The sequence below is a fragment of the Neoarius graeffei genome, chromosome 23 (genome assembly GCF_027579695.1).
Source record: "Neoarius graeffei isolate fNeoGra1 chromosome 23, fNeoGra1.pri, whole genome shotgun sequence".
NCBI classification, from domain to species: Eukaryota; Metazoa; Chordata; class Actinopteri; order Siluriformes; family Ariidae; genus Neoarius; species Neoarius graeffei.
The window spans coordinates 43,586,790-43,607,360 of record NC_083591.1 but is presented as its reverse complement, the minus strand read 5'-3'; the positions used below and the strand labels follow the sequence as shown (position 1 = coordinate 43,607,360).

General features: G+C 42.5%; 1 protein-coding gene across 1 annotated transcript in view; it reads left to right on the top strand.

Annotated features, from left to right (window-relative positions):
- Nucleotides 1-11,413: 11,413 nt before the first annotated feature.
- creb3l3b (cAMP responsive element binding protein 3-like 3b) overlaps nt 11,414-20,571 on the top strand; it is a 55,643-nt gene continuing 46,485 nt past the window's right edge. Inside the window, exons 1-3 of the mRNA XM_060906615.1 lie at nt 11,414-11,530; nt 19,802-19,918; nt 20,258-20,571. The exon at nt 20,258-20,571 is cut by the window's right edge and continues 17 nt beyond it. Of these exons, the coding sequence (XP_060762598.1) occupies nt 11,414-11,530; nt 19,802-19,918; nt 20,258-20,571 (548 nt within the window). The remainder of the gene's footprint in view (nt 11,531-19,801; nt 19,919-20,257) is intronic.

Sequence of the window (20,571 nt, the reverse complement as noted above, 5' to 3'; positions counted from 1 at the left end):
AGGTTAAAGCTAGACGACCTTTCAATTTCATCAAATCGGTGAAATGAAGTTCCCTCTGAAATTTTGTCATTGTGATACATGTTTATTTCTGTACTATAAAAAACAAAAAAACAGGCCATTATGTGGCTAGGAAGTTATTTAATCGGAATGGATTCCCAAACAAATAATGTAAATGAAATCGCTTGCTTCGTGCAGTCAAGCAGACAGAGGAAGTCCGTGTGCGCATGCGCAGGTTTACCTTCTTCTTCTTTTGGGTTTTATAGCAACTGGCATCCACAGTGTTGCATTACTGCCATCTACAGGTTTACCTTTGACCGTACACTGACATTTCCATCATTCTGTCGCTAAACGAACAGTTGATCACACCGAGGTGCTCACTGACCACCGATATTTATTAATTTGGTCCTGCATTTCCTTTCCTTCGCAACATAATGTCTTTTCTTCTCGCTTTCTGTTACTGTAGTTGGTCTTTCACGTTTCATTCGCACACTCGCGTCCTCCATTTTTCTCTCCTGTTTCAAATTTGTATCCCACAATGCCTTGCGCAAACAGGGAAAGCCCACCACGTCATGCATGATGTAATATCTTGAATTGGGTCATGGTGAAGCAGGAAAAAATAATGTTGAATTTAGGGCCACATGGCCCTAAATTTATTAATAATTCTATTTAAAAAAAAATCTAATAAAACTGGAAGTCCGTTATTCGAATTCTGTAGCTTTTGGTCCACTAAACAAAAATAGAGTGTCGGGGAAAATTATTTTTATGACCTACACTTGAAAAACCTGAAAGGCAGTCTACCTTTAACATGCATTTTTTTTCCTGTGGATATTTCCATCTAACATAAAGAACATTAGATGGTGGCGTGAAGATATGAAGTTTCTCTTCTTTTCTCGTTCACTTTGCTCACTCATGAATATGTTCACCACTCAAAGATAAATTTCATATCTTCACGCCCTACACACACGCTTTTAGGCAGTAGAGCTCCTGATGAGTGTAGTGTTTTCTATAAAACTCCTTCTGCACTTACATCTGTCTCTCCCCCTTACATGACAAACCGTCAATTGTCCAACAAGCTAGTGGACTAATAAAACTGTTTTATTTAGTTTTATATGAAACTGTTGTGAATATTTTCCATAAAATGTGTTAGTTAATAATCCCATATTATTATTAAAAATAAGTGCTGGATAAAAAACCCTCTATCTTTTATAAATAAAGATACAAATTTTGTTGTCTGGTGGTCAAGTGTTTGAGATGTTGCCTTGTGCTCATGGTTGGGTTCCCTGTAGTGATACCTGTTCATCCTTCATGTGTATGATCAAGCCATAAAACATCAGGTCGATGCATTCTCTTAATTATGGGGCTCAGCTCTGTTATTATGCAACTTTTTTTACTGAGAAGATATATTCAAGGAAAGGCAGACTGTTTAATGGCACTCTTGTTCATGATAACAGTAGAGCCAAATGAATTTTGCTTGCACTGTTTGGGTTGATCATTTTGATTGCTCTGAGTGATTGGAGCTACACCCAAGGCAAAAGTACAGCACAGGCAGTAAAAGCCATGAACTATCAGAGTGTATCTGTCATGAATATTAATGTTCTAGGTTCCACTGTACAAATGCACACTAAACGCACATGCAAAAATAGACAAGTTGTATCAAACAAATACAAAACCAGGACATCGATGTAGGCTGGTGTATGATTAAAAAAATTGTCATACTTAATGATAGATTATTAAAATAATTATTATAATAATTACATATGGCGTAATTCCATGTAGTCCCATGGTCCTCGGATCACATGCTCTCCATGCGTTTGCATCAAATTTATTTATTTAATAACTAATTAAATACCAAATTACTAAATAAATGTACACCTTTTGTATGATCTCATATCCTAACCTGTACAGATTTCCAGGAAATGAAACTTCCTGAGAGAAATGAACTCATTCCTTATTGCATCTGCTTTAGTTAGATAAGCTCGTCATGCTCCAGTAATAAATATAAATCCTGTCCATCAATAATACAAGAAGGCATTCCTTCCTCGTGACAAATGAACCAAAGAGGCCTGAAAGGTGATGTTACCTGTCAGAGATAGCATTCTGACCAATTGTATGAGGAATTCCCACGTCAATCACACAGTGATATGGCGTTTCAGACTTTACCCCAGTACATAGAGCACATGAAGAGTCCCAGAAGAAAAGAGTGAACTCGAGAAACTGCTCATTGGATACATAATCGGTTAATATAGTTTTGCAGAACTGAGATAAAAGTGTAAATATGGCACTGCTTTCTGACCAGGTATTGTATTGTTTCTCATAAATCTTAACGCTTTGGATTAGCAAGAAGTTGGTATTAATGTCCTGTGTCACGACATTGATTGCTGTGCAAAATGTATAAATTAACCATAATGTCCTGAAAGATGTGTGTTGGTTTGCAAATACGTGATCAATTATGAAATGAAATGATGCGCAAATTTATAACAATGATTTGATTTAGTATTCCTCTGACCTCTGTCAGTCAGAGTATGTTGATTTACTGAATCAAGAATGTCAGTTTATTCAAGAAAGCAGTTTATGATATCCTTTTATTTACAAAATTACTAGCTATAATAGTGTTTTTTTCCTTGACTCTATTGACTATGTGCTGTAGTATCTTCTTCTTCTACTATATTTAACAGTTATTCCATGAAATCGAGTCGTACATGAGCTTATGGTCAATGAAGCACATAGCACCGAGTTGGCTATAAGCCATGTACGACGAAACTGAGTGGAATAATTGTTTTATCCACATTCGCTGGATTTTGACAAACAAAGCATTTTTTATTTTTAGCAAATTTGATAAATAAACTTTATATAAAACATCCAAAAAAATCATTTCTGCTTAACAAACCAGTGAAATGATGGTATAAATTTGTGAAAAATGCGATAATTCTTGAAAAATAAAAAAAATATGTTCTTACTATGAAATACTTTCATTCCATATTTTGTTGCTTTTTTGTATTTTTGGGGGTTTTGTTTTCAAGTAGACTTTTTATTTTGTCCTCGGTTGGTTCAGCAAAACCCCCCTTACGAAAATCTACCATGGTTTACTATGGTTTTACCATGGTTTTTATGTAGTAATCATGATTCTACCATGGTATCTCATGGTTATTCTAAGTACTATGAACCAACCATACTATGGTTCATCCATGGTAGTAACCATGGATCTACTATGGTATTTCATGGTGATTCTAAGTACTATGACCCAACCATAGCATTACTGTGGTTTATCCATAGTACTGCAGTAGCTGTGGTAGCATCATAGTTGTATGTGTAATAGGTCATAGTAACTACGAAATTAGTTTAAAAAAGGATAGTATGGTTTTTAAAAGGATGCACTAACTATAGTATTACCATGCTTTCGTCCAACAGTCAATGCTGTAGAGAAGGATCTCGATTAACAGCCCAGATACATTAACATTTACTTAGAACCTAAAAATTTAAGTGAACATTGAGGTAAAATGCACCATGGTTTTCATGGTTACCCAAAAAACCATGAAAACCATGAATAACTATAAACCATGGTAAAACCATGGTTAGTTTTCATAGTAAAACCATGGTTGATTTTCGTAAGGGCCTCCACCATTTTGTTTTTCCTCTACTCACAGTATACGAGCTGATAGCCTAGTAGTAGAATAGCTAATCGGAGCACGTGATTGCTCATATCCAGTGAATGTGGATAGAATAAAATAGAATACAGTAGAATTTTGTTTCAAAGCTCTTTTTACAAGACAGATTAGCAGCTTTATATGCATTAGTGCCTTATATGTCTTCAGTAAGCAAATCAAGGCAACAGAGTTGAGGAAAGGTTACAAATAAAAAGCAAGAATCCTTCGAAGGAACCAGCACTTGGAAGGAAAAACAACCTCTTCTGTCTGATATTATGAATCATGGGATTTGTTTATATCTGTCTGGAGCAGGAACTTGTAGGAATCTCGATGGTTGGTTTAGTATGAATAGGAACAGGAATGGGCTTTTAGTAAGCGACCTAAAATGTTTTTAGCATAGAGGGTTGAATAAAAAACAGCAGCAAGATCATGGACATGGGAAGACAGCTTATAAATGTTCCTGGAAAATTCAGCGGTTTTGTAGTGAAAACTGAAGTCCAAATCACACTTGTAATGTGTGCAATTAAAGATTCAGGAGCTGTTTTGATTCTAGTATTGAGGTAAATCTGAGTGTCATCTACATACCTGTGGAAATTCAGAATGTGTGACTGAGGTCACGAGTGTTACAAAGTCAACAGAGAGAAGATCATTAGTGACTCTTGGTTCAATACAGTGAACAGGATGCAGGTTAGTTTTTTTTTTTTTTAAATGTGTGATCACAGCAGTTTTAAGGGGTAGAGGAGCAGAGGCAGATTGTGATGTAGTAGATAGGGCATGAGATTAGAGATGAACAGGTCTTTAGGTCTTTACGTAGTTAGGACAGAGCTGGCAGAATGAAGCAAGTAATATTCAGAGTAAACAGAAGAAAGGAGGAATGTTGTGCACCAATTGCAACTTAAGCAGTTAATTTATAGTGATACTCATGTTTGTCCTTTAATAAACAGAGAAACATCTCTGAATTGCGGTGTCTGCATCAGTGATTATCGCTCCCGGATCGATCCGTGAGGTAGAATCTCCTAGGTGGCAAAGGACTTATATTTCTAGATCACTCCTATTTTATCAATTAAACCTTCAGTATAGACAAATCAAATCACTAAGTTGTCATTTTTTAAAAATAGTATAGAGCCATTTGAAAAGCGCAGCTAATTAGTGAATAGTATATAACGGATAAATATAACTATTGTGGCGGCATGGTGCTGTAGTGGTTAGCACTGTCACCTCACAGCAAGAAGGTTTTGGGATCAAGCCCAGTGGTCGACGAGGGCCTTTCTGTGTGGAGTTTGCATGTTCTCCCCGTGTCCGTGTCGGTTTCCTCCAGGTGCTCCGGTTTCCCCCACAGTCCAAAGGCATGCAGGTTAGGCTAATTGGTGGCTCCAAATTGACCGTAGGTGTGAGTGTGAAAGGTTGTCTGTGTCTATGTGTCAGCCCTGCGACGATCTGGTGACTTGTCCAGGGTGTACCCCGCCTCTCGCCCATAGTCAGGTGGGATAGGCTCCAGCTTGCCTGCGACCCTGTAGAACAGGATAAGCGGCTACAGATAATGGATGGATGGATATAACTATTGCCCCATGGTGCTGATTCTGTATGATTCTGGTGCCAGATGGACTGCTTTAAGTATTTCAGAAACTGCTGACGACCTGGGGTTTTCACACCCAAACAGTCTCTGGAGTTTACACAGAACAGTGCAAAAAAACAAAAAACATTGAGTAAGCAATAGTTCTGTGGGTGGAAACATCTTGATAAGAGAGATCAGAGGAAAATGGCCAGATTGGTTTGAGCTTTTTTGCCAGGAAGGATATAGCAACCCATAGCAACTCTTTACAACCATGGTGAGCAGAAAAGCATCTCAGCATGCAACAGCAGAAGACCACATTGGGTTCCACTCCTGCAGCCAAGAACAGGAATCTTAGAATCTAGAACAAGTTCCTATTAAAGTGGCCGGTGAGTGTATGTAGCTTAATAAAAGCAATCTTTTTAGATGGCAAGACTTGCTTTGCTATGACAACGACCATTGTTTGGTTGCTTATGACAACTGTGGTGAGCAGACAAGCATCTCAGCATGCACCAGCAGAAGTTTCCTAGTTCATAGAGAAAATCTTGCCTTTAGGGTACTAAATAAATGAATACTATTGGCAATAGGAATGGAGGCCATAATCTTTAGAGCCATATACTCAAAAACATTTGATCATAGAGAGGAATGTCCTTGATGTAGTGTTACAACATAATGTTACACAGGTAGCAGGTTAGTGCCAATTTAGCTACACAGCTGAATTCCAACTAGCTTGTGCACACTGTGTTGATCAGATCATACTTCCATACAAACTACCCATTGATACCACACTACCCTTTGGTATTTGTAAATATGGTGTTTTTAACTACCCATTGTCTGAAGCAGACTTCTAAGCTGTGGTGTAACCATACTGAAATCACCCACCCTTAGAGCCAAGCCTTAGGCTATAGTTCTTCTGGTGACTCGGCCGCCCACGTTACCCAGTCAGTCTCAGTCTGATTTGGCAATGTGGAACCATTTTATGGGTCGACCACCTACAAGATAAAGGGTGGAGATCAGTTGCACTCTAAGTCAGGCAGGAGATGTGTCATAGATGGTCTTTGCCAGACTAAACCCTTACAATTGCTTCATTCAAAACAGAATTTACTGATAAAGCAATATACAATGACCGTTCTACTTTGTAAGGATCTGGGAATTCAAGGAAGTGGAAAACAATTGCAATTAGAGCTGAAAAAAAGCTGAATTCTCTTTGCATTCATTTACATAGCTTCCCATAGGAATACATTCAAAGATCTATTCAAAGACAAAAGCTCTGGGTGTTTGTTGAAAAAGCAAGACGCAATGCAGCCACATCCCCACATGGAAAAAGCTATGGAAGTAAACCCAGACAGAAAAATCCAGAGTGGAGTCCCATAGGTAGTTGGCTGTCAGTCTTGACTACCTTCCGGCAACTCCTGCAGCCAAACTGTCCCCAAGCGTAATGCCTTGGGCTCTGTCAGTGCGGCCGAGAGGGGGGCCCTGATGACTGGGCAGCACTAGGCCTCCATACAGTTTGCCCAGGCTTGCGCTCAGGAGAGGTCAGTCCAGTCTCATGATCGGTGAGAGCACAACACAGAAGACAGCAATTATGGTTTATAAGTCCCTGCTCAATTGACGTAAGAGCCGGACACCATGGGTTGTCTTCGACCGTGGGAGGGATGATCACGTTCCCATTGGTCAACTACCACCCACCTCAAGCTGGGCAAACTAGTAAAGGTTTTGGTTCAATGCAGCTAGTAAGGTGTTGACCTGTCATGATCTGCCTGCTTCAGTGGGTGCCTATAGCTTAGAACCTCTAGTTCAACAAGCAGATCACTAAACAATGCACCAGGCAATAAACGGAAGAAAACAAAGACTCCAGCTCTTTGCATTGCAAGCTGGAATGTGCACACATTGAGTACTGGACTGTCAGATGACCTGCAACAAATCGATGACGTTTGTAAGACAAGAAATGCAGGTCCCCAATCCGCATTCCCAGTTCACTTGTAACCTGTGCGGGAAAGATTGTCCCACAAGGATCGGACTGTTGAGTCACTCCAGACACTGCTCTCAACAGGATTGACTGCTATCTCGCAAGATAGATGGATGCCTACTAATGCATGAAGGCAACAGATTGGCTGATTGACCAGATGCCTTCGTTTGAAATTATATTTGAAATTGCTGATTTGAGCCTTCAATTTTTCTGCAATCAGTTGCAATAAACCGTGCAAAGGCTGAAATCTTAAAGAATGTTGCACTAAGACAGCCATGCTACCATCATCCAGGTCAGATAAGTGTTAATCTGCTCAGTGTGATCAGTTACAATATGCATGCCAAAGGATTGCTGCTTACACACAAGATAACATTCAGTTAAAAAAAAAAAAAACACCATGTACTTCTGGCTGAAAAGCTGTGCTGACCTTCAAGTGACTAATCTTCCGTTGCAGAGCCTCAAAAACTTATAGTCTGGCAGCCTGTATAGTGTTGCTATAGCCTTGGAGATGACCTGAAATTAAATCTGGTTTATTTATTTCCATTTCCTTGGTTAATGTACTTGATATTGTGCATAGTTGGCAGTATCTATTAGAAGACAAGTCTTACAAAATTACAAAGTCTTGCAATGCAAGTCTTTGGAATAATCTATCAAAATGCATTGCCTGTCAATAAAACGTCAGATTTTTTTTCCACAATGCATGAACAAAAAAATTAACCAACATCATCATCCATCCATCCCCGTTTATCCTGTGCAGGGTTGCAGGCAAGCTGGAGCCCATCCCAGCTGACTATGGGCGAGAGGCGGGGTACACCCTGGACAAGTCGCCAGGTCATCACAGGGCTGACACAGAGACAAACAACCATTCACACTCACATTCACACCTACGGTCAATTTAGAGCCACCAATTAACCTAACCTGCATGTCTTTGGACTGTGGGGGAAACCAGAGCACCCAGAGGAAACCCATGTAGACACGGGGAGAACATGCAAACTCCGCACAGAATGGCCCACATCGGCCACTGGGCTCGAACCCAGAACCTTCTTGCTGTGAGGCAACAGTGTTAACCACTACACCACCGTGCTGCCAGCTTGATTGTAATTTTTACTTTGTTAACAGACATTTCCTTCCAAAAAGATTATAAAACACACACACACACACACACACACACACACACACACACACACACACACACACACATTTTGTCAGCCTTAGATTATGTTTTTACAGAAATGATAAATGTTCCACTTTTCAATGGAATCATGACCAAGCGCTTGATAACATGAGTTCATTTTTGACAGAGAGAGGCACTCTTATTTTCACAAAAGAAAACATAAGAGGGATATGCATGAAAGAAATATGATATTATTGCAAGCCTTCTGCTAAGGTCTAAGGTTGTTCTGTTTCACTGCTAAGAAATATCTGTTGAAGTGTTTCTCAGAAATCAAAGATGCTTACAAAATTCAGCATTTCTGTCAGTGCATCATGCATTCAATCCACAGCTGAACACACTGACTGGTGAAATGGCTCTGTAATCTGTAGCATAGCTATCTAGTGGTATTAGAGACAAAAAATAAATAAAGTTTGTCAAGAATTAAGTGCAGGCTTTTTTTAAAACACCTATAATAATATCAGTCTGTGAGGTTTGTGACAGCTGCTGTGCAGAACACGGTGGTAATTTTAGGCCTGTCACACTAACGATGTCACAAAAACCACATGGTGCCAGATGAGTATTCATGATCGAACTGAAAACACTTCTTATAGAAATCATGCGGAATAGAACAGCGGGAAGAGAGATTTAAGCGATCCTGACATCTCTGATCACACTTTCAGGAAGGCGCTATGTAGCAACTGATAGTTGTCAGTCAGAATTAAAGGACAGGTTTGGATTAAGGATAGAAGAACGATGTACAGGGTATATGCACAAGGGAAAAAAATGTGATTTTGGATTTCTGGGTTTTCAGTCTGTTCAATACAATGCTCATACTCTACAATCAGAACTCTATTAGCACTTCTAATTTAAGATAAGAGCTCAGGTAAAGGTGTCAAATGAACGTTCTGTACATTTCTTTTAATGGTTGCATAATTCTGTCACTTTCTAAGTATTGTTCATCACTGACGCGACATTACTTCAATCTGTGTATATTAAAGTGAAATAGACAACAGTTTTATTTTCAAATGCTGAAATGTTTCGTTTGACTTGATTAAGGAGTTGTGTCTTGCCTCACAGTTTACATACCCTCACAGGCCACTATTAGGAACATCCACAACCCCTGCTCTTTTATGCCATTATCTAATCAGCCAATCCTCCGTGGGCGGCACGGTGGCGTAAGTGGTTAGCACGGCCACCTCACAGCAAGAAGGTTCTGGGTTCGAGTCAAGCAGCCGGCGGGGGCCTTTCTGTGCGGAGTTTGCATGTTCTCCCCGTGTCTGTGTGGGTTTCCTCTGGGTGCTCCGGTTTCCCCCACAATTCAAAGACATGCGGTTAGGTTAATATGGGACGGCCTTGGGCTGAGGTGCCCTTGAGCAAGGTACCTAACTCCCAACTGCTCCCCGGGCGCTGTTAGCATGGCTGCCCACTGCGCTGGGTATGTGTGTGTGCTCATGTGTATGTGCGTGTGTTCACTGCTTCAGATGGGTTAAATGCAGAGAGGAATTTCACAAGTGTGTGATGAATAAAGTTGTGCTTTCTTTCTTTGACAGCAGCACAATGCATAAAATCATGCAGATACAAATCAAGAGCTTCAGTTAATGTTCACAATGTTCAAACATCAGAATGGGAAAAAGTGTGATCTCAAAGTATGACTTTCATTTCACTGTGGCATGGGTGTTGGTTTGAGCCAGATGGACTGGTTTGAGTATTTCAGAAACTGCTGATCTCCTGGAGTTTTCACACACAACAGTCTCTAGAGTTTACACAGAATGGTGCAAAAAATAAAAAACATTGAGTGAGCGACTGTTCTGTGGGTGGAAACAAATGCCTTGTTGATAAGAGAGGTCAGAGGAAACTGGACAGATTGGTTCGAGCTGCCAGGAAGGATATAATAACTCATAGCAACTCTTTGCAACCGTGGTGAGCAGAAAAGCATCTCAGCATGCAACAGCAGAAGACCACATTGGGTTCCACTCCTGCAGCCAAGAACAGGAATCTTAGAATCAAGAACAAGTTCCTATTAAAGTGACTGGTGAATGTATGTAACAGATATTATGATAAACATCTGCCATAAGATTATTATCCATGGGCAAGGTATGAATTCTCATTTCTCACTGTGTTTTCCTTATAATGGGACACCTCTAATGTAGAGTAGTAAAAAAAAAAAAAAATGTAATCACATTTCTAAGCCAGTGTTCCTGATAAGGAAGATGAATTATGAATTTCTACAAAAACAAAACAAAACAAAAAATGCATTTGGAGATAACTGTAAGAATTGCCTAATATTCGCTCATGAGGGGACTTCCGATTTGACCATGAGGAGATAGATCGCAAGACAGTAGAGCTCCCTGCTTAACATTTCAGTATAACCTTTAAAAAGCGCCACTAAGGACATTTTCGATTAATAATTATTTTATTTAGTAGTGAACATCACTTTTACGTCGAAAAGACACAGCATTGATCGACTACATGAGCAAACCAACAAGACAATCAGCTGCTATGTCAAAACCCAGTGATGCTAGCAAAGTCGCTGCCATGGCTAACAACGATTCAGGTGAAACACCAAGTTCAAACAAAGTTTCCATGAGTCAACTGGTCGCTGAACTGGATAAACAACGAACTTCACTAAAAGAGGACATTTCTGCCTTAATTCAAGAGTCGATTGCTCCTCTCCAATCCTCTGTGAATGCATTAACCGAGACTGTAACCAGTTTTCAGGCAAGGCTAAGTGCAACCGAATCTCTACCTGCTGACAGCTTCTCCGCACTGAACATTACAGAAAAAAAGACAAAACTTTTGGAGGAACATAACGCGACCCTGTTTGACTGATTGGAGGACCTGGAAAAATTGCTCTAGGTGTGCTAATCTCAGGATATTAAATGTTCCGGAGGACAGCGAGAAAGGTCAGTCTACAGTGAAGTTTGTATCCAACATGTTAATGGAGGTGATGCCGGGAGTTTTGGACAAACTGCCTGAACTGGAACGAGCACATCATTCACTCAGCCAAAAGCCTCAAAAAGAACAGCCACTCCGGCTGTTTGTGGTCTGCTTTCACCGATTTCAGGAAAAGGAAAAAAGTACTATGCTGGGCCCGGATGAATAACGTGGAGTTCAACGGCTCTAAACTGCGAATATATCCAGATATGTCAGCAGCACTAGCGAAAAAACGCGCAGCGTTTAAGGATGTCAAACAGCTATTGTATGTGAAGAATGTGAGATTTAATCTGCTGTACCCTGCATGACTTCGAGTTGAATTTGATAAGCAGTCAGTCATTCATTTTTTCATCACCCAAAGATGCCCTACGACCGTGGAGTTGCTACATACAAGCATCCAGAGGGACCTGTGGATCAAAATGATGGTGAATAGCCTAGACTACTTTGGACTCACTAAAAGTAGACCAACGGGTGAAATGGATTGGAGATCTGCCTTATATTCGTAAGTTGCACAAATGTTTACAATGCATAGGCCAATCTACGCATCATATTGCAATCAGAAGTCTTTTTTTTATTTATTAGCCCAGATATTCAGGTAGGCATGATGAACTCAAGACCAGAGGTTTAAGCTGTGACACGTGGAACGTGGGGTGGATGCGTCGCATGGTGAGTGGTAGTGCCAGTCTGACAGAACATGGGTTGATTACCTTTTTGATGAGGAACAGTCCTAGGTACCTGGGAGCCAGCTTGCGGGAGACAGTTCTGAGTGGCAGATGGCGTGTGAAGAGCATGACTCATTGCCCCACCCAGTAAGTGGGCTCCTTAGAGTGGCGTTTGTCGGCCTACCTCTTGGATGCTAGGGTGGAGCAAATGAGTTTTCTCCGGGCCAATGCCCATGTCCTTCTGCAGTGGTGTATGAAGATCTGGGCAGAGGGTATGGTGACCTCCTCCTCTTGGTTGGGGAAGAGTGGTGGTTGGTAACCTAGGGAGCACTGGAAGGGTGAGAGACCTGTGGCAGATGAAGGAAGAGTGTTATGAGCGTACTCGATCCAGGGTAGGTACTTACTCCAAGAACTGGCATCCCTGGACACCATGCACCTGAGTGCAACCTCCAAAGCCTGGTTCGCCTGTTCTGCCTGGCCATTGGTCTGTGGGTGGAAGCCTGAGGAGAGATTACAGGTGGCCCCGATGAGTTTGCAGAAAGCCCTCCAGAATTGCACAGTGAACTGAGGACCCCGGTCAGAAATGATGTCAGTGGGCAGTCCATGTAGACGGAAAATGTGCTGGATGAGTAGTTCAGCAGTTTCTTTGGCTGAGGGGAGCTTGGGCAGAGGGATGAAATGAACAGTCTTGGAGAAACAGTCAATGACAGTGAGAATGCATGTGTTGCCACCTGAGTCGGGGAGTCCTGTGACGAAGTCCAGGGCGATGTGAGACCAAGGTCGATGTGGAGTTGGGAGGGGTCTTAGCAAGCCGGCAGAGGGTCAATTGGCTGTCTTGTTCTGGGAGCATGTGTCACAGGCTGCCACGAACTCCTGGACGTCCTCCTTGATGGATGGCCACCAAAAGTGCTGCTGGAAGAGTGCCAGGGTTTCGGCGGTTCCTGGAAGACAGGCCAGCTTGGAGCCATGACCCCACTGCAGCACCTGGGTTCGCACAGGACTGGGAACAAACAGATGGTTAGGAGGAATGTTGTTGGGGTTACCTTCACCAGGGTCCTGCTCCAGGGCCTTCTGCACAAGCGTCTCAACCTCTAGAATGGCGGCTCCCACCAGGCAGTGTGGAGAAAGGATGGTCTCGGGTGGCTTGGACTCCTCTTGGTGGGAGGAGAACATCCTGGACAGGGCGTCGGGTTTGATGTTCTTGGAGCCTGGGTGGTAGGAAAGCGTGAAGTTGAACTGGGAGAAGAAGAGAGACCAATGGGCTTGACGGGAATTAAGGTGTTTGGCGGACTTGAGGTACTCCAGATTCTTATAGTCGGTCCAGGCTAGGAGGGGGAACTCTGACCCTTCAAGCCAGTGCCTCCACTCCTCCAAGGCTAGTTTAACAGCCAGTAGTTCTCGGTTGCCGATGTTGTAATTCCATTTGGCTGGGGATAGCCAGCGGGAGAAGGAGCATGGGTGGACCGTGTCATCACTGGCCCTCTGGGAAAGTATAGCTCCGATCCCTGACTCGGAAGCATCGACCTCGACAATAAACTGCTTGGTTGGATCGGGTATGGTGAGAATGGGTGCTGTGGTAAACCTGTGCTTGAGCGTGGAAAAGGCTTTCTCTGCTTCCTCCCCCCACTTGAATTGGGTCTTGGTCAAGGTCAGAGCTGAGAGAGGTCTGGCCACCATACTGAAGTTGCGAATGAAGAGCCTGTAGAAGTTGGCAAATCCAAGGAAGTGCTGGAGCTCTCGTCTTGAAGATGGGGTGGGCCAATCGGCAACTGCCTTGAGCTTGAGGGGGGTCCATCTGGATCCTTACTGGGGAAATGATGAATCCCAGAAACGAGACAGAGCTCTGGTGAAATTCACTCTTTTCTGCCTTGATGAACAACCAAATGCTGGAGGACCTGCCGGACATGACCCTGATGTTCCTCCAGGGAGCGGGAGAAGATCAGGATATCATCCAGGTACATGAAAATTAAGATTTTAGGAAGTCCTTTAAGATGTCATTAACGAGTGCCTGGAAGACTGCGGGCGCGTTGGTCAGGCCGAAAGGGACCACGAGGTACTTGTAGTGACCAGTGGTGGTGTTAAAAGCTGTCTTCCACTTGTCCCCCTCCCTGATCCTGACAAGATGGTATGCATTGTGTAGCTCTAGCTTGGTGAATACCTTGGCTCCCTGGAGTAGTTCAAAGGCTGTGGTCATGAGCGGTAGTGGGTAGCGGTTCTTGACCGTGATGGCATTGAGACCCCGATAGTCAATGCAGGGGCGGAGTGACTTGTCCTTTTTGATGAAGAAGAACCCCACCCCTGCTGGGGAGGAGGAAGGGCAGATGATCCCAGCTGCCAGTGATTTGGTGATGTACTTTTCCATGGCTTGTCTTTCGGTGGGAGAAAAAGAGAGTAGAGGCATCCCTTGGGTGGCGCTGTCCTGGGCAGAAGGTCAATACCACAGTTGTAGGGTCTGTGAGGAGGGAGGGACACTGCTCGGGTCTTACTGAAAACTAGCTTAAGGTCCAGATATTCCAGAGGCACATGAGAAAGGTCAGGAAACTCGCTGGCTGAGGGCTGTGGTGGTTTGGCAGGAGGCAGAGCGGAGTTCAGACAGGAGGTCAGGCAGGAAGAACTCCAGCCTAGCATGGTGTTATTAGTCCAGTTAAGGTGGGGATTGTGCTGCATTAACCATGGTAATCCTAGGACAATGGGTACATGGGGGTTGTTCAAGACGTGAAGCTGGATGGTTTCTGAGTGGTTACTGGAAATCCTTAGGGTGAGCAGGGCAGTAAGGTGGGTGATGCTGATCAAGCCGGTGCCATTGAATGTCAGGACAGTGAGAGGGACATCAAGAGCAAATAGCAGGATTCCCAGACGCTTGGCAGTGGCGGAGCAGATCAGATTCCTGTCCGCCCCTGAGTCGATGAGGGCCTGGAGGTGGTGATGCTGGTTGTCACGGATAATGATGACAGGAAGTAATGGACGATTAGCGGGGGGACTGGTTCCGAGCGTTGCCCACCAGGGCCCCTTGATTCACTGGTGGGCTCGTCCTTTTAGCAAGCAGGCTCGGCAGATGTGTCCCAGCTGACCACAGTAGAAGCAGGCCCCCGTGCTCTGCTGGTGAGGTTGTTCCTCTGCTGACACCTGAACCCGGTCTACCTGCATGGGTTTGACGGACGTGGCGGGAGGTGGAAAGGAGGTGAGTCTGGGGCGATTCTTCCCCCTCCTCCATTGCTGGATCCTAGCGTCGATGCGGTTGGCGAGGTCCATGAGGCTGGAGAGGTCTGATGGTAGTTCCCACAATACCAATTCGTCCTTGATGGCATCGGACAAGCCGTGCAGGAATGCGTCGATCTGGGTGTTCTCGTTCCAACCGCATGAAGCCGCCAACGTCTGGAACTCGATGGCGTAATCTGAGGTAGACTGGGACCCCTGCCGCAGCTTCATGAGCTCTCTGGCCACCTCCCGGCTTCACTGACTTTTCCCACACATTCAATATTTCTAAATCCAGTTTCTTCCGATACCTGCAGATGCGCCATTTCATTCAAACACACATCCCATCCTTTCCTCAGTTACCTGAACATTCAATTATGGATGACATACTTCAAATTCCTCTTACCCTTAGAGGCCAGATATTTATTATATACAACTTAATTATGTCATCCAAAAAAAAAATCTATGGATAGCATTAAAGCTAAATGGGAAGAAGAAATAGAGACTGACATATCTGAGGCAGTGTGGGATACAGCTCTGAGCTGGGTGAATGATTCCTCCTCCTGTGCACACTTAAACTTAATTCAGTTTAAAATTCTCCACCGTATGCATTACAGTAAGGCAAAACTGGTCAAAATATACTCTAACGAAGACGATTTATGTGACCGCTGTAGAATGGCCAGAGGAGATTTAAAGGGCTGATGACACGTTTTTGACATCTTTGGCGATGTTTTATAACATAAAAAGTAATTCCCAATGATCCATATATTAATTCACGAAGGCGCCTATTTTACAAGTTATGATAAAAAACGCGGCTATTTGGGCAAATTTGACGGGGCTGCAGCACCCAGGAGATGAAAGAGGAGGAGGGGCTATATGACATCAGCGAAAGAATCTTCCTCCTCACTTACCAGTTTGTTGTTGATGCGAGAGGTGTTCAGTTTATCATTATTAGTATTATTATTATACATTATTATAATATATATATATATATATATATATATATATATATATATATATATATATAAATAAATATATATATATATATATATATATATATATATATATATATATATATATATTTATTATGCCTTCGCGTTGTGTTGCCGGCTTTTGCTCCAAAACCCACAAGGATGGGGTAAGTTTATTCAAGTTTCCCAGAGATCCCGAGCTGCATGCGAAGTGGGTGAAGCAAGTCAGGCGCACTCGTGACAAGTGGGAGCCCTCACCAATATCTGTCCTGTGCTCTGAACACTTCGATTTGGATTGTTTTGACACCCTTCCCAGCTTAAAGGAATCTCTTGGGTGTTCAGTTCAGCACAAACGTGTGTTGCTACCATCAGCAGTGCCTACAGTATTCCGGAGGGGGTCTACTAGTAGCTATGCTGGATCCAGCAGTCTGGGACAAGGCGACTCCTCCAAACACAGTCCAACTGTCAGAACATGTGTTGAGAAACGACATAAGATAAAGGTACGTAGAGCTATAGAGTGCCCGACATGATGCTAAAAATAGTAACCATGCGGTCTGCGCAGCCATCTTGGAAGTGACTCGCTCCAGAGCGCTCATAGAGTACACATCATAGAGTACACATTCATGATAATCATAAATGTAATCATAAAGTCGGCGTGATATCAGTCATGTATTTGCTTGTGAAAGCTTGTTTCTCAAAGCAAACACTGAGGGAAAGCTAACTTAGCCAGACAAGTAGGCTACAGATTGTCATTTGCTTACGCTGATGTAGGTTATCAAATATTTTGCTTCATTCAAGGATAAAACTAAGAAGCCATAAACTAGAAGACGTGCCTGCCAATATTATCCTAAATGTATCACGGATCAGGCATAGTCGTAAGCTTATTATGTTAGCCGTTTGCATGCTCCATTAGGAACTATGTATTCAGTGTAGCATACGGCTTACATGATATAAGCAGTGTTTACACATGCAAGACAACAATACACAATATTAAAATATTGATTCCGTAACATTTTGAACAAATACGGGTTGACCTACCAATCCTTGTTATCCAACCTTGTGGTGTTCAATGCTGGGCTGTCTGTCTGTCCGCTGTCCATCTCGGGGTCGGAGTCGCTCTCAGATTGGTGCACAGTAACAGGTTCAAACCTGTACGGTTGGATGCACCCGTGTTCGTCATCACTTGATTCTTCCGATCTATCCCACTCACAACACAATTCTAGACTCCCAGAAGAGGAAGAGCTAGAGAGTTCACCGGCGTTTTCATGCGCCATTTCCATTGAGTAGACAGCCAGTGAACCGCAGCATGTTCTTCCGCTGACGTCACAACATGGCCGCGAGCCACGGACCCAGTTTTCTTGCGCTGTGCAATTAAAAGTTGGATATTCGCGTAACAACAGCTTCTTTTCACATAATTATAACAGAAATCTAACATGTTTGCCATGTTGTATAGTTTATTTAAGAAATTGCATAGAGTCATGTTCGTGTCATCAGCCCTTTAACCCACATGTTCTGGACGTGTTCTAAGATGAGAGAGTTCTGGACATCTATATTTAAGATTTTGAATGAGGCCTTTGGCCTAGATCTATAACCCAGCCCAGCAACAGCTATATTTGGGGTACAAGGAGGAGACTTTGTAATGCCCAGCAGTAAAGAAAGTGTTATTGCTTTAGCAACCCTCATAGCACATCAGAGAATACTCATGGAATGGAAATCAGTAACCCCACCAAAAGCATCTGTATGGTTTTCTGACATGATGTTTTTAAAACTGGAAAAGATTAAATATTTTCTCAAAGGATCCACCAAAAAATTCTATAAAACCTGGGATCCTCTACTGACTTATTTTGATAAGCTAACAACACTTCCTTAATAGTAATTGAGAGCGCATTGTGAAGCAAAGCTCAAAAACGATGCAGTTATTCACCATGAGCATCCCTTTATTTTTTTTAGGGAATTTCTTCCTTGGCATAAAGGTTTGTTGTGGGTGGGATGGGAGATATAAGGTGATTGTAAGTGTAATGTATGAATGTTATATTACACATTGTTAAAGAACCTTCTATAAAATAATAAAAATACATAAAAAAAAATTCGTTCATGAGTTGCAGAGAATGAAAGTTAGATTTTAACTTTGACTTTCTTGGACATTATCTCTTACCTGTCATATTAAACAGAAATCACTAGTCAGCATATACAATGATAGATATCCTAATGCCACTGACATAGCAATAACATTTTATGATGCAAATAGTGATAATGAAATAATGATAGCGATAAAATCATGATAAATATGGTTGTTGTCATCATCACTGCCAAACCCAACCAGGCTTGAAGCAAACCATGTTTCTGTGCACACACACACACACACACACACACACACACACACACACACACACACACACACACACACACACACACTCACCTATGCACAATTTAGAATAGCCAGTTAACCTAACTGCATATCTTTGAACTGTGGGGTAAACCAGAGCACCCAGAGGAAACCCACACAGATACGGGGAGAATATACAAACTCCACACAGAAAGGCCCCCCCCCCAAAAAAAACAAAAAATCACTTTATAATTATATTAACATTAAAATCATTGTAAAGTATTCGATTTGACACATCACTGTAGGCCTAATTATTTTCAAAAAGAAGATATTACAAATATGAGATGAGGGGAGGGGGCTTCCTGCAAATCAGTTAATATCGGAAAGTTCAAAACATCTGTGTAACTGTCCATCCATCCATCCATCCATTATCTGTAGACGCTTATCCTATACAAGGTCGCAGGCAAGCTGGAGCCTATCCCAGCTGACTATGGGCGAGAGGCGGGGTACACCCTGGACAAGTCGCCAGGTCATCACAGGGCTGACACATAGAGACAAACAACCATTCACACTCACATTCACACCTACGGTCAATTTAGAGCCACCAGTTAACCTAACCTGCATGTCTTTGGATTGTGGGGGAAACCGGAGCACCCGGAGGAAACCCACACAGACACGGGGAGAACATGCAAACTCCACACAGAAAGGCCCTCGCCAGTCGCTGGGCTCGAACCCAGAACCTTCTTGCTGTGAGGTGATAGTGCTAACCACTACACCACCTCGCCACCCTGTGTAATTGTCAGTCATTCCAAATTCATGTGTCGATTGGATCATGAAAGGTTTGTATTTTGGGGAAAAATATGACCGCATTTATTTGTAGCTGCACTCAGACACAAATCTCTGAAAATACAACTTATATAATAAATATAATTATATGTATTTAACTACAGAAAGTATAGTATAGTATAGTATAGTATAGTATAGTATAGTATAGTATAGTATAGTATAGTATAGTATAGTATAGAAGTACAATTACTTCAGAACTTTTCACTCTTTAGGTCTATTTTCGTCATATCCATCATATGATGAAGTTCAGGAAGTTTAGCTTCAGGCTTAATTTTTGTATGGAATCCTAATCATGATTTATAAAGAACTGTTAAAAAAAGAGAAGTATCAAAGTATGACTCTGTTTTGTTTAGTTTAGAAAAATAAGTACATCATATATAATGAAGCCATTTCTATGGGGATTTTGTTGCATGTTTTTGGGTTAGGCCCTTAAAAAAAATGCAGTTTTTAAACTATGATGGACAAAATTTTATTTCTGAGCGATGGACAGCTTGGTTAAACATTCCTGTCAGATACAACCAAACTTCTCTTTGTTTCTGTCTCTCTCAGAGCTTCAATGGGGTGGAACTCTTAGATCTCCTCTTTGAGCAGGCTGATGAGAACTCGGTTCCTGAAGAGCCCGAGGGTGTCCATGTTAACCTAGCCAGGCCATTCCCGGATCAAAGTGTGAGTATAGTGGCACATGACACATCTGAACCAAAAGTTTCACTGACTTCTTTTTAGATGAAGCACAAACCAAGCTTCCATGTAGAGAGCTTGTGTTTTGATCTTCCAGTTCCTTTTCCTTTAAACAAGTGAGCAGTGATGTCATCCGTTAAGCAAAACCAAGGCTTCATTTTGATTCACAGAGATTGGAGTGGGTGGTGTGTTCCTTCATCCAATGACACTGTTAAAAAAAAAAAAAGTTTCTTTGAAAACAGAGCCTTGGATCATTATGAGGGTCTGACCTACTTTTGTGTGTCTGTTGTTCCCATGTGTTCCGTGTGCACGTGTACATTTCTGCAGTTACCGTCCCACAGCGGTGATGAAGCTGATCATTTCCTGGGCTCCTTGCTGAATGTGTGCAAGTGTGTGTCAGGCTCTAGCTCACCCCTATGGGCCCCGTCGCCCTGCGACAGCGGCATCAGTGATGATCCGCTTTCAGACCATTTGGACAGTCCTCCTCCATCCTCCAACCTGCTCTTTGATTCCTTCTTCATCTCTCAGCACCAACATCCTCATCCTCTTTCTCCTCCTCCTCTTCATCCTCCTCAGCAGTCCCAACAACAACAACAACAACCACCACCACCCAGACTGGTCTCGAGCTCAGCAGACCAAGA